This window comes from Myotis nattereri, assembly GCF_964212035.1.
Source record: "Myotis nattereri genome assembly, chromosome: 3".
NCBI classification, from domain to species: Eukaryota; Metazoa; Chordata; class Mammalia; order Chiroptera; family Vespertilionidae; genus Myotis; species Myotis nattereri.
In genome coordinates, this window is record NC_138077.1 from 168,834,301 (window position 1) to 168,848,948 (window position 14,648).

A 14,648-nucleotide genomic window follows, 5' to 3' on the forward strand; every position below is an offset into this window, starting at 1 on the left:
AACCATTGCTAAAAAATAAAGAGTGCGGGAATCATCAAATCAAGTCCCTTAAAAATACTGTTTAATAGAAATATTTGGAGCCACAAACTACTGGTAACCTGCTGGAGGTCCCTGCAGAATTATTTTACTGCCTTCTATGATATTAGAATCACTGAGGAGGTAGCACTGTTTTTCATCTATGACAAGAATTTCTAATAAGCATTGAATGAATGGAACCTATATCCTGTTCCATCAAAACAAGTACACTTGACTAGACTATGAGCCATTCAGATGAATATTTGTTTGCTCTTGTTTTACACAGAGTAGAGAAGTAGCTTTGAAAAGTTGCCATGGCCATGCTTTTCCTGAGCAGCAGACCAAACACTTTACTGAATATAGAGTTATATATACACACAAGTGCAAATGTAAGTTTTCACCCTTTCTAGAAAAGTGCATATATGTAGATGACAGAGAGAGAGAGAGAGAGAGAGAGAGAGAGAGAGAGAGAGAGAGAGAAAGAGGTGCTAGTTGAGAAGAGAATCATTTTAATTATCTGGATGTTTGGTGACACACTCTCAGCCCACTAGGGATGAGATTAATATAAATAATAACTGTTATCCCATGCCTTTAGAATAAGAGCAATTCAGAAGTGAAATTCTGGGATAGAATATCAGAAACATCTATGTACATATACTGCCCCAAAGACTGGGACTATGTGGAAGGTCATTGATAGGTAAATTGATTTCTAGTGAAGATTCCCACGTGCCTTTCTAAGATCCCTGAACCATTAGGATGTTAAGTCTTGAAAAGCATTTAAGTAAGAACTATGTGTAGATAAAAAAAAAAGTTACTAGTTTCATTTACGTTTTTAAGTCAATGGTAACACCTTTCCAAATTTCTTTTACAAAAATCTGACAGAAGGTAACTAGCGATATCCAGGGGGTCACCTATAAGTCATAAAGGTGCTAAGATAATGTCCTTCATTAGGTAAAGTTGGCAAACCCAGAGCAATAGATTTGATTCAGCTCCACACAAGTCTTTGTTACAATTCTCATCTCAGTTGAGGCAGCTCAAATAAGCTTCTCACAGGGCTTTGAACTGGCATTCTGTGAGGGCACAATAGACAATTTTACTGGAAGAATCATTAATGAACACCAATAAATGTTACTTCCTTCAGAGAAGACACTTTAACTCCATAGTTTGCAAGGCAAGAAGTAAAATGAAAGATGTTTCACTCCCTGGTGAAAGATTAAATTGAATCAGAATATGTGCAGATTTAATTTTAAGAAATGCTACCTAAAATTTAGCAAAGAACTATAGTATCTCTATAGACAGGGTTTTTTTTTTTTTTTTCTGAAAAGGGCAATCTACATGAGCTTTTAATTGAAAAGTACACCAGTAATACTCTTTCTGTTTGTCATGTGTTGTTGTTCAAAGATTAAATCCATTTTTAATTAATGAAAGTGATTTAATCTTAGAGCATTGGTAATCTCCGTTTATTTAGGCCTATATTTAAAGAACTGCTTGAGAGCCCTTTGCAAACAAGACAAGGCTCCATATAAAAATGATATCCAATCTCTTTTTTAAGGCTATTTTCTAAAATCTATGGGCCATGACTATAAAATTCTTCACTCACCCAGATCACATTAATAATGTTTGACATGATAGAGAGAGCAAAAGAATTATTTTCTGCCAAATATGTACAGGCTACACTGCTGTTGTTTTGAAACCATTCTCCTCATTCCATTTTGGTAAATTTCCAGAGAATGTTTAAAATCTTTAGGACAGACCTTAGTTTAAGAGGTGGCCTCTCTGCCATTTTCATGGCTGATTTGAGACCCATTATGCACTGGATTCTGCATCGTGAAATCCAGTCTGGGGACAAATTTCTGCCTGTCATCTTAGGAAAGGCCAGGAGTTTTGCACCATCCTGTAGTATGCAAACAGAAAATCAAAGCCAGGGTCAGGCTGCCTGTTTCTTCTTTAATCAGCTTGCTGCTTTTTTGAGGCAATCTCAGCTGTCACTATTTTAGGCTTGCAAGGGTAATTTAGTAGAATAAAATATAGTTTAAACAACATCTCAGGAAAAGTTCCTCCTTTCACTTAATATTAAATGTAAAAGGTAATCAGTAAGTAATCGTTTGATGCTTGGCTAGGAAACGATTTAGGAAGCACAAATTTTTAAAAACCATACACACACAAAACCTGATAAGACCCTGAATCCGGAGCCAAGAGGCCTGGATATTTTCCTCATATTGCTCATTCCGTTGTTATAACATCCCCATAAAACTATATCTTACGGACCAAATTTGCTGCATCTGTCACCCCAACAGTCAAATACAAATTGCAGTGATAAACATATCCTACAAGAATTTAAATTTTTTAAACAGTTCAGTAAAAATTACAGCAGGATAACTCTGTCAATGCCCTCTCCTGTCTAATGTCAATTTCAGGAAACAAGTTTCCATTGTAAATGTTTAATCAGTGTCGTCCCAGGAGCCCAGAGCAGACAACCTTATCTTCTCTCCCAACTTATTTGCTCTGCAAGCTCTTTAGTAGCTCTATCTCAGCTCCCTGCAAGCACTTTAGGTTTTTCTCTTTTAAAAGAGCTGGGAGCTCTGTAGGTTCTGAGCTAAAGCGCTAAAGCGAAGCCCTGTGGTTTGATTCCACGAGTCTGTGCCCTGGTCCACTGCAAGCAAACTGCAGAGCTTGTGCTTGCAAATCCTGGCAACGAGGTTCTAGACCAGCCACAAACGCAGGCTGCACACCTTCCACGCTGTTCTGCCCATCACCTTGCCCGAAGCCTGTCAACCACAGCAGAAAGCATCCTACCTTCCATCATGGTGGCAGAATTGCATTCCTTAATTTCCAAGGAGTCTGAAAAAATACTGGAGGATACGATTCCAGGTCCCAGCGAAATCCTCCCGACACCGCTGCCGCTGCTGCCAGGCGATCGGCTGTATCCGTGGCTGCTGAAGCCAAAGACAAGTGTTAACCCCAAAGATAGGCCATGGATGCAGCTGGTGCTGCTTCACCTAAGGCTCCCGGGAAGATGCTGCGAGAGAAAGGGAGAGGAACAGCCAGCCGACGAGCTGCACCGCCTGCGCTGCCTCGGCCAATCCCTTCAGCTCTGGACCGCGTCACATGGTAGCCAGCCCGCATCTCCTGACACAATACCCGCGGAGAGCACACGGAACCTATTTCCCGTCCCCATTCTCCTCCACCCCGGCCCCTGCCGCTGGTCGCCGAGCGCGCAGCCCCTTCCCCACCTGGTGACGCACTTCCCCCGCCCCTGCTCTCCGTCTTCGGAACCCTGCCGGGTACCCGAGAGGAATTCTCAGACGCCGCCACCGTAACAGGGGACGCCGGCCTGGAAGGAGCACCTTAAGCGGCTTGCTGCGGAGGGGATTGAAAAAAATAATAATAAACTTAATTCCGTGCAGCCTGGAGTCTTAGCCGCACACTTTTAAGCTCCTGTTCTCTTCTCCTTTTGCCCTGAAGGAATGTCAGTGTCCGTGGCCTCCCCATACATCTGTGACTCTCTCTCTCTCTCTCTCTCTCTCTCTCTCTCTCTCTCTCTCTCAAAAAAAAAAAAAAAAAATCAATCAGGCTGACGTCATAAACAATTATCCCCAAAAAGGATGATGCAGAAGAAATTTCACCCCAGCTGCCTTCAAGAGATCCAGGAAATTAACCAAGCCTGGCATGCCAATGCTGGGAACTGTCATTAACACAAAGAAACAAAAGAACCCTCCCGAGCGGGCTCTGGAATCAAACTGGCAACGCTTGAGATAATTTCTGGGGCGGGAGGCGGGACGGAGGGCGGCAGGCAGAGCGGGGAGGCTTCAGCCCGACGAAAGACAGCTGTGCACGTCGCTTCTTGTCGCCGCCACCTGGACGCGCGGGCGGCCACAGACCGGACCCCGCGGGGCGCCTGTCAGCTCCGCGTTCGAGTCCCGCTGCCCGCAAGCCCCTCGGCCCGGCGCGCACGCGAGCCGCCAGGCTGTCCTAGGTGGAGTGTTCACGCCGCTCCACCTGCATCTGTAAGCGCCTTCAAGCCCATTAGGCCTCCCGGAGGGAGGCGATTGCGTTGGGTTCTGGCCGCAGGATGGATGGATCCCCGGGTTTCTCAGCTGGGATGGGATGGGATCTGGGTGCCCTGGTGCTGCCTACGTGGGAAGGGCTGCTTGGATTGAGAATCTGTCACCTGGCTGGTCCGCAGTGACCCCGGGAGCCTTTTCAGAGGGCCCCAGACCCGGTCCCTTCAAGCAGGCTCTGGCCCTGGCCGGCCGCTATGGAAGAAGAGGTAGGTGGCATGCGGGAGGGACAGGAAGAGAGGAGGGGAGATGGGAAGGAAGGGAAAGGCCTCTGTAGAGCCCTAGGAGACATCAGCAGGAGGCATTTCTCCCTCAACAATCCAGCAACATGCTTAGGAGAAAAGCCATTATGTCACAGAGCAATGGTGAGCACCAACTGAAATAACGTGAAGAAGCAAGATGCATTACATGATCAGCATTGGGCCTCTTGTACGATTAATCATTTATGTTACAAATGTACCCATGAACTCTCAATATTGCTCAGCCCTTGACATAGTCTTGTTCTTTCCACCAGCGCAAGTATGAGGTATCGGTGGTTGGATCTACTAGAGAAAAATATAACTAAAGAAGCTGACTGAAATAGCATATTAACATTTAAAAAGCAAAAACTCAGTTCCTTAGCAACTTAGAAGTTAAAAAAAACTCATTCTTCTCTCTAAGGACACATACTGTATATCAATGGCCTCTAAATATTAAAATGAAATTCTCCAGAGACATACAAATACTTGTGCCTTTTTCCTTATAGCTATGAGGCAGTTGAATTTTAAAAGAGGGAAAAATTTCTGAGCAAAAACCTGTCTTGCGTACAACTTATACTACTTTGAAAACAGCAAGAGTATTATTGGAAAAAAAAAAAAGACTGGTGTGTGTGTGTGTGTGTGTGTGTGTGTGTGTGTGTGTGTGTATTTAACCAAAAATGTTGTACTGATAAAGAACATGAATAGATAATAATGCCAAACAGAATGGGATCAAGTTCTGTCTCTGCCACTTAATGAACTCTATGACTTTGTACTAGTTATATAACACTTTGTGCCTCACAGTTTCCTTATCTGGGAAAGGAAGATAATAATACTGACTTCATAGGGCTATAAATAGTATTAATAACAAACCTTTAGTACTGGCTTACTATGCGCTAAGCAGAGTCCTAAATACCTCGCCAGTAAATTACTTAGCATTGTGTCTGGAGCATAATAAACCCTCCATATTAGCTTTGTAATAAACCACCAAAGGGCTGCTGGAGGCATCAAAGAAGTTTGCAGCCAAGTTAGTTATATGACATGTACAGAGAACAACTCAATGAAAGACCAGGTGACATATCTGGAAATGTAACATCTTGGAGAGTTCTGAGACGCTGCTAAGTAGAAGATTCAAATCAAATGAGATTAGTTAGGGATGTTTCTCTTACAGAGGTGAATTTAGAGTTCAGATAAAATTGGAATGGGCTTAGAGTGGCCGTTTCTCGATAAGATCAAGAGTTCTAAATAAGAAAAATGGCTTATATAAAATCTGGAAGTAAGTGCAAGCACTGAGATGCTGGGATAGTAGGCCTGTCAGAGATGTAAGGGGTGAGAGAGCCAGGGAAGCCCTGGCTGCCTACCTTCCCCCACCCCATGAAGTTTTTTACAGTGTGTTAGAGCAAACCTTTCAAATAGATGCAATAGGGCACACATTAGTTTTGTTTCAGACTTGCAGCGAAGCAACTAGCTAGGGACAGAAAGAGAGTTCAAAGATTCTTTTAATCAGTGGGTATTTATAAGAAAATTAAAGTGTCTAGATTGTCAGAGAAGGACCAAGAAAGGGATGTGCAGTTAAAGGTGTTAAGGCTAGTCCCGTGATTGGATAAACGTTGTGTAACTTTATTGAGAAGGCACTATCACCAACTGTAAAAATATCTGCACACTTCTCTACCCAGAATCGAACCTGCCACCTTTGGGTGTATAGGATGATGCTCCAACCAAGTGACACCAGCCAATGCCTTCTCATAGTTTTTAATTTTTGGTGGGTGGAGGGAAGGCTAGCTCATGAACAAGGTATTTTTTGATTCTGCCCCAAATTTCATCAGTCCCAATATAGTTTTTGCTTAACAACAAGTGCAAAGGAGAATATATAGCTGCTAATATAGTGGAATATTTTTAAAGATGCATTTATTCTCATTTAGTATATTTTAATTAATTTTTTCAATTTGACAAATTGACAGTTTACAGCCAATATTATTTTGTATGAGCTTCAGGTTAGACATTCATATACATTGCAAAGTGTTCCTGATATTTCCAGTACCCAACTGGCACCATACATAGTTGTTACAATATTATTGACTATATTTCCTATGCTATAATTAATGGAATATTTTTTGAAAGTCTAACAGAAGTCAAAGGATCTGTGGAAAATATTGGGTAAATTATTAACTTGCACCAAAGTTTCCAAACTGTCCAGGAGTTTAATCCAGGATGTTGAGTGTGTACCCAGATCACACCAAGTGCTCACACACTGCCTGCAACTAGTTCAAGACCATAAACCAAATTACTAAAGTCACTAGACATTTAAAACTGTTTCTGAAATAATGTTTTTACAGTGGTGATGCTCTGTTCCACATTGTTTTTGGAATAAAATCCTATTATATTCTAACTATATAGTTTAATTTCTTCACTCAATTTTAATGTTTGAGAGGAAAATCAGTTCATATTTCAGAAAGTGAAAGAAATTAATGAGAACTGAATCACAAAGGAAGGAGGAAAAAAATTAACATAGAAGGAAAGTTTAAATAATGTATCCAATATCCCTCTTACTGTTCCGCTGAGGCAATTCAAATAAATGTAGAAGGGAAAATATTGTTCAGATCCCATGGAAATTAATAAAAGATCCCATGTGAAGGGTTAGATTTCCATGGGATGAAATAGTTGAAAGAGCAACATACTAGTCCATACACATGCATACTCTAAATACTCTTGGTTAAAATGAAGAACTACAACTGGATCTGACATGGGCAAAATAGGGATTTATTTGGGTAGCTTGCAGAGTTATATGAAGGACAGCACAGCTGAGGGAAAGCAAGAACCATGGTGCTCCAGGAAACTTGGATACCAGACCCAAGTACTCAGAATTCTGTTTCTTCTAGTACATCAGCTTCTTTCCTCATATTAGTTTTTCTCCATGTGATCAGGAGTTGGTCAATTAAATCCTTTAAATTTATATTTCCACAGCTGGCCTATGCCAGATCTATTCAAAAATATTCTTGGGAAGGGCTCTGCTTGACCTGGCTTGAATTATTGTTCATCCTTTGGGCTAATCAATGGGGCCAGATTTGATGAGGTCTCATGGATGGACTTATTTAAGCCAAAACTTACATTGGACTTACTCACATGACCACTAATGTGAATAAACACGGGGAGGAAGATAAGCAAGTTTCTATAAGAACCAATCCTTAAGAGTATGGACCCCTTGGTTAGAGGGGTAGAAAAAGCATTGTCAAAGGAAGAAAGGGAGCTATTACCAGAATAAGTGTGGGGATAGAAACTATAAAGCAAAAACATGCACCACATCAACACTACCCAGTGTATTTAAGGTAAAACTTACAAAAAGATTCATAATCTCAGAGGGACTCAGAATGCCACACTACCCCATTTAGCATACTTGAGAAGTTATTTATATACTAGAGGCCCAGCGCACGAATTTGTGCACCAGTGGGGTCCCTCCGGCCTGGCCTGCAGGATTGGGCCCAAACTGACTCTCCAACATTCCCCAAGGGATCCTGGATTGTGAGAGGGTGCAGGCCAGGCTGAGGGACCCCACTGGTGCATGATCGGAGCTGAGAGGAACCTGAGAGGGGTCCAGGGCGTGTCCTGCCCATCTCACTCAATCCTGATCAGCTGGACCCCAGCAAGCTAACCTACCAGTCGGAGTGTCTGCCCCGCTGGTGGTCAGTGCACGTCATAGTGAGCGGTGGAGCAGCCTTAGCATATCATTAGCATATTACACTTTGATTGGTTGAATGGCTGACTGGCTGGCCAGACACTTAGCATATTAGGCTTTTATTATATAGGATTCTCACTCACTACATCTAAAGAGAAACTTGTAGACCTTGTAATCCTCCTCCTCCTCACTATGGAGAGAGGAGAGGAAAAGGGGAGACAGACCCTACTTGTTGGTCCACTTACACCTAAGACAAGACATGCCCTCATAGGTTTGCCACCCATTGGTCCATCCCTACCCAGAGAGCCACGTATTCAAACCTACACAGTGTGGAAGGAACATATATTAGTCCAGAGGTACTGCTTAATCTAGACCAGTGGTCGGCAAACTGTGGCCCCTTGAGTGTGGCTCTTCCACCAAAACCCACATGCGGGCATGCACGTACAGTGCGATTGAAACTTCATGGACACACTCAAGGGGCCAAAGAGCCGCATGTGACTCGCGAGCCGCAGTTTGCCGACCACTGATCTAGACCTAGGTTGACAAAGCTAAGCAATAAAGACTGCATACATGAGAAGAATCAGCAGCTCCAAAAGAAAAAGTAAACAATTACAGCTCACTGAAGCAGAGGAAACATCCTCACTGAAAGCAAAGGAAATGTAGAAAATTGGAGAGTCTTTTTAAAAAAAAGTCTATGTTTTACATTTGGTTTAATTTCAGGGATACAGCAGCAATAAATGAGACCAGACTGCTATGATAAAAGAGCACACTGAGAACCAGAAAGAGAGCATGGAAGTAGTGAAACCATTCTTATTGAAAGTTTTAAGTGTTAGAGCTCTGATCAAGGATATAATGAATATGGCTGAGAGGGACCATTGACAGGCCCAGCAGCAATATGCTTGAAGTATAGGCCTGGACAATAATAATTGGCTCAAACACAATGGAATTTTTTTCTCTTTGAAGAATCTGTTTACTCTGATGCAGTTTTAACAGTTTAAGAAACTAGAGAAAGAGTGAAAGCTCTAAAATTCACTTTCTAAATAATAAAACCTGGCAAAAAATAATAAAAATTAAAAAAGTCTATAGCTCAATCTCATTTATGAATATTGATGCAAAATTTCAAATAAAATAACAGCAGAGTCCAGTTTTTCAAAAATATGATATAATAAATTAGACTTTATTTTAGGAGTAAGAAAAATTGTTTAACATTTAAAATCTACAAGTATAATTCACAATATTAAGCTATTTAAAATAAAATTATATTATCTCCTTAGTTGCTAGAAACATATCTGATAAATTTCAACTGATATCACTCATTAAATAAATAAAAATTTTATTAGCAAGGAAAGACATAACAAATTCCTTAGGATGATAAAATATACAAACCTCTTTTTCAAATCTACCATCTTGTTAAATGGAGACACAATAAAAAAAGTCTTTGTTAAAATTAGGAATGTCTGAAATGTCCTTTGAAATGCATCTAGTCCAAATTGAGGTGTGATGTAAATGTAAAATGCACACCAGATTTAAAAGAGAGTACAAAACAAAGAGAATCAAAATATCTCATTTCAACATGTTGAAATTTATTTTTACATATTTGGTTAAATAAATGTGTGTGTACTTGAAAGTTTTCAATCACACATATGGATCACATTTGTGACTCATATTATATTTCCATTGGACAGCACTGTTCTATATACTGACAGAAAACAAACTCAACAAACATTGTGGGCAAGGGGGATGCACTATATTTAAGAGGTTATGTGCTTAATGGTCTGTATCATCATCACACTCATGTTAATTCATTTTTTTAATCCAACGAAGATGTGTTACGAATTATCTATGCCCAGGAATTGTGCCAGGTTTTGGGACACAGAGAATAAAAAAGGCATACACCTTTCAAGATACTTCTACTATAGAGGAGGAGGCAGTTGAGCAAACCAAGAATTACAATACGGATTTATAAATATTTAGAGCTAAGACAGCATAAAGAAGGGACACCTAGGTTAAAGGGTGGCAAAGGAAACCATCAATAAAATGAAAAGACAGCCCACTGAATGGGAGAACATATTCACCAATGATACATCTGATAAGAGGTTAATATCCAAAATTTATAAAGAATTTATACAACTCAACACTAAAAACAATCAAATTAAAATATGGGCAAAGGACCTAAGTAGGTCCTAAAAGGACCCACATCTCTAAAGAAGACATACAGATGGCCAATAAACATATGAAAAGATGCTCAGCATCACTAACCATTGGAGAAATGCAAATTAGAACCACAATGAGATATCACCTCACCCCTATCAGAACGGCTATCATCAATAAATCAACAAACAACAAGTGTTGGCAAGGATGTGGAGAAACTGGAACCCTCATTCACTGTTGGTGGGAACAAAGATTGGTGCTGCCACTGTGGAAAGTAATATGGAGATTCCTTTAAAAAGTTAAAAACGGAACTGCTTTATGACCCAGTGATTTCACTTCTGGGAATATACCGGAAGAAACCTGAAATACTAATTTGAAAGAATATATGCACCCCTATGATTATTGTAGCATTATTTACAATAGCCAAGTTACGGAAGTAACCCAAGTGCCCATCAGTAGATGAGTGGATAAAAAGCTGTTGTACATTTACACAATGGAATACTACTCAGCTGTAAAAAAGGACATCTTACCCTTTGCAATAGCATAGATGGACCAGAAGGACATTGTGCTAAGTGAAATAAACCAGTCAGAGAAAGACAAGTGCCATATGATTTCACATATATGTAGAATCTAATGAACAAAATAAACTAACAAAATATAAACAGACACATAGATATAGAGAACAGACTGGCAGCTGTCAGAGGAGACGGGGAGGGGAGCTGGGTGAAAAAGATGAAGGGATTAAGCAATAAGAGCTCATGATTACCAGAAGGAAAGGGGGGTTGGGGATGCTAGAAGAGGATAAAGGGGAGGGATAAGTGGTGAAGGAAAAAGATTTGTGTGTTCACATGCGGTGGTGAACACACAATACATATACAGAAGACATATTATAGAATTATGCACCTGAAACCTACATAACTTTATTAATCAATGTCACCCCAATAAATTCAGTTCAAAATCAATTAGGGAGTGAGAGATAATGGAGGTGAAGTTATCTAAGACCATTTACTCTGAAAGAGCTTTGTGGGGCCTGAAGCTGTTTTCATTTTCAAAGTCACTAGCCAAAATAAGAGTCAGAAGTTCTTAGTTCAAAGATATGAATGGAATAAGAGCAATAATCAGAATTTTATAAGATAAAAATCATCCTTTTTAAGAATCAAGCTCAAATAAAGCCACTCCCATCTTAAAATTGTGCTTTTCACTGGTAGTAACTACCTCCTTTTTAATGACCATTATAAACTAGATAAACTAAATAAATCATAGGCTAAACCCAAAGAAGGAATAAAAAGGAAATAAAAGACATTTAAAGATATTAGCCAAGAAGTGAGACTTACTTTCTCCCAGAAGAAAAAGAGCCTTGAGTCTTGGTAGACTTAATGTCACTAGGATGATGTGTCGAGGTTTAGGATAGGTAAGAATCAATCTTGGACAATGGACCAGAAGGGCACACCCAGCACTAATTACACGGCTGTGAAAGAGAAGCTTTCTCACTCTGCATTTTCATTTTAAAATATAATGGCGTGAGCTTAATTTCCTAACTGGGATTCACTGGGAATCAGCGTCAAGCAGCAGGCTCTAAAATGTAAATAATTTATTGGTTCACCTTATCATTTCCATAGCTAATAAGGACTTCAGCACCCTGACCTCTGGGAGAGGGGTGAGATTGAGAGACTGAAGCTTTACTTAGCAAATCCTTTCCATTCAAAACCCATAAGCCCCTTGTCCCTGTCAGCGAGTGTCCAGAAGGCGCCCTGTCAGCAGATGCCATTCGAGGGAAGGGCTGCTGGGAGCTGACAGAAGTGAGAGGAGCCTTGGGAACTTCTGCTACAAGCAGGTCTGTCGTGTGAATGAAAAACCGCTTTGATTGTTCAGCTGGAAGTAAATGACATTTGTTTGACTCACTTTCTGTTTTGTGATGTGTGTGGATGTGTGTGCAGTGTGTGTGGTGTGTACATGTGTGTGCACACATACAACTGTGTTTATCGATGAAGTTGGGCAGTGTTTTCACAGAGTGCACAGTCCAATAAAACTTGTTGGATCTCCAATTGTTTTTGGTGGGTTTTGTGTTTATTGTCCAGAATAAGAACAGTATCCAAAGCAACTAATGGAAGAATCTACCACCGGTACAGTCAAGTAGTATAATCAAAACTTTTTCAGTGTCACTAATTTACATGGATCCATGGGTGCCCAAGTTATAATATTAATCGTTCAACTTTTTTTTCACCTTAGGCTTAGCATTTATACACACACAAATAAGAGATACTTATGTAATTTTTTTCTCTTTAAGAAAATGATTTTGCCCCTATTTAGTCACTTCACTAGAAATATGCCATGGTGAAATGTTTCTACCATAAAAAAGACAAATTACTAAGTTCTCTAAATCTTATCACTTTTACAGTTGACAATTAAATCGAATTATTATACCCATAAAATGGAATAACAGAAGGGCCTTGCTGAATAAATCATTTCAATTTCAGGGTTGCTTGATAAATAGTGATAGGAATATAAATTCTATTAAGTGAAAAACTCTACACTCTAAATTGGATACACACGGTGGACCTGAGAAATGAATTTGAGATAAGAAATATATTCACTTTGTGAACCAAAGTAATGTAGTTGCTGCTAATGTCATTAAGGCATTAACCGATTTTAATTCACTGTGTTAATTTAACATTAAGGGTGATAAGCTTTACCCTAGTTCTAGTTCTGATCTATAATAATGCTGGGGTATTTGTATCCCCATTTTCACACCGTGTCTTTTTTAATCCATTTGAAGCTGCACTGTTGGTATCTTTCATCGGTAGCTTCAACCACACTTCTGTGAACCTCCTCTGACAAAAGCAAGAAAAAATGTTAGTAATTGCATTCATTCCCAACAGCAGGTGAAGCCTAGAGTCATTTGTGTTTGCAGTGTGCTATCGGTGTGCTGAGGGTAAACTCTGGACACCTCAGTCCCTCCACCATTTTATCCTGGTCCATGTAGCTGACCTTTCTTTAGTTTTCCTCCTGACTTCTTCATAGGACCTGCTTATCAGGGGTTAGGTCACCATTTTTCTTTTTATCAAAGAATTTTCCTAGTATCCATTTCTACTTGCAGTTTTACATTAGTGGACATGCCAAAGGGTACTGAATATAGAACAGCAGTAGAGGATCAATCACTGTATCAGCCTGTGTTTGTCAAGGCAATCAAGACACTGCAAGGATTAATAAATTTAACTGATGTTTAATAATGAAGACAGGGCTTACACAAAGGTGGAAAAAACTGGGGGAGTATCAATCTGCTTACACATGTCAGACTGAAGCAAAAGAATCAGGAAAGGAAGGTACCACTTATGGGTAAGTTTTCAAAACTCTGTGACTGGTAAGTGCAAGCTCCTGAAGTCTGGAAACCCACCCTATGGGATGGCAATGCCTTCCAAAAACTTCTTTGCTTTATGTTCACCTTCCAATCTAAAGAAAGTTGTTCTCATTGAAAAACTCTAATCCAGAATCATATAGAAAAGAAGAGTTTTAGGAAACATATTTTCCAGGGTCAAAAGGAGATTGTCAAGATGCTACTGAATTGACAAGAAACAACCTAGACCCCTTTGGAAATTTGACATCTGTGCCCCATTCCTTTTAACCACATTTAACTCCTCAATTAAGAATTGCTGGAATCCGATCCACCCTTGCTGCTTGACGCAGTGGCTGCAGGGATGTTTCAAGGGACCTGGCGTATATGGCATACTGTTCTTAATATGTTTGCTCCCCTTCTTAAGCGCTATGTGTTTTAACCAAGGTCACCTCTCCAAGAAAGGTTGTTTCCCCAGGTGAGGATTTTTATCAGTAAACCCTTTAACTAAGTGCCAGAGGGGTAGTTAATCACTTTAACTAGAACAATCACGCTTAAGCTACATAATCTTTACTTAGAATAACCTCCTTCAGTTACTTCCTTATAGCTTAATAGAACAATAGAGTAACCTTGGAATGGAGATAAGAACTAACCTTTGGAATAGAATGGATAGGATTAAGATCAAATAGTATAAATACAAGTGTAGGAGGAGAATAAAGGGAGGAACCTGACTAGGAGGAACCTGGCTAGGAGGAACCTGGCTATGATGATCACCTGAACACTGACTCTGTGTCCTTCATTCTTTGCCGACTCCTTTGGGAACTCCTGGACCCGCTGGGGCTGGACCCCAGCAAAGAATATAACAACATCATGCTTTTAATTAGCACAATGCAACCATCCTTTAACAACCAAAGACCAACAAACCCTCATCCCAAAGAGGAGACTAAAGTCCCATATGTCATTTAAACTATATCTAGGTGATGTCTAACCCTCTTCAGCTGAATTACTCCTATCCCCCTTGAAATCCTATATTATAAATAATGAAATAGACAGGTAATCATTATTAAAATATCTAATATTAGATAACACCACCATGATGAGAGAAAAAAAGGATAATTCATTAATGTATCTATAATAATAAAAGCGCAATACCGGACATCCTTCCAGATGTCCTTCTGGAT

The 14,648-nt window shown here is 40.0% G+C and overlaps 1 protein-coding gene across 1 annotated transcript in view; it reads right to left on the reverse strand.

Annotated features, from left to right (window-relative positions):
* Positions 1-3,010, reverse strand: part of SGIP1 (SH3GL interacting endocytic adaptor 1) — a 209,660-nt gene extending 206,650 nt beyond the window's left edge. The window contains exon 1 of the mRNA XM_081087620.1: positions 2,812-3,010. Within this exon, the coding sequence (XP_080943746.1) occupies positions 2,812-2,821 (10 nt within the window). The 5' untranslated portion in view covers positions 2,822-3,010. The remainder of the gene's footprint in view (positions 1-2,811) is intronic.
* Between the last annotated feature and the right edge of the window lie 11,638 nt (positions 3,011-14,648).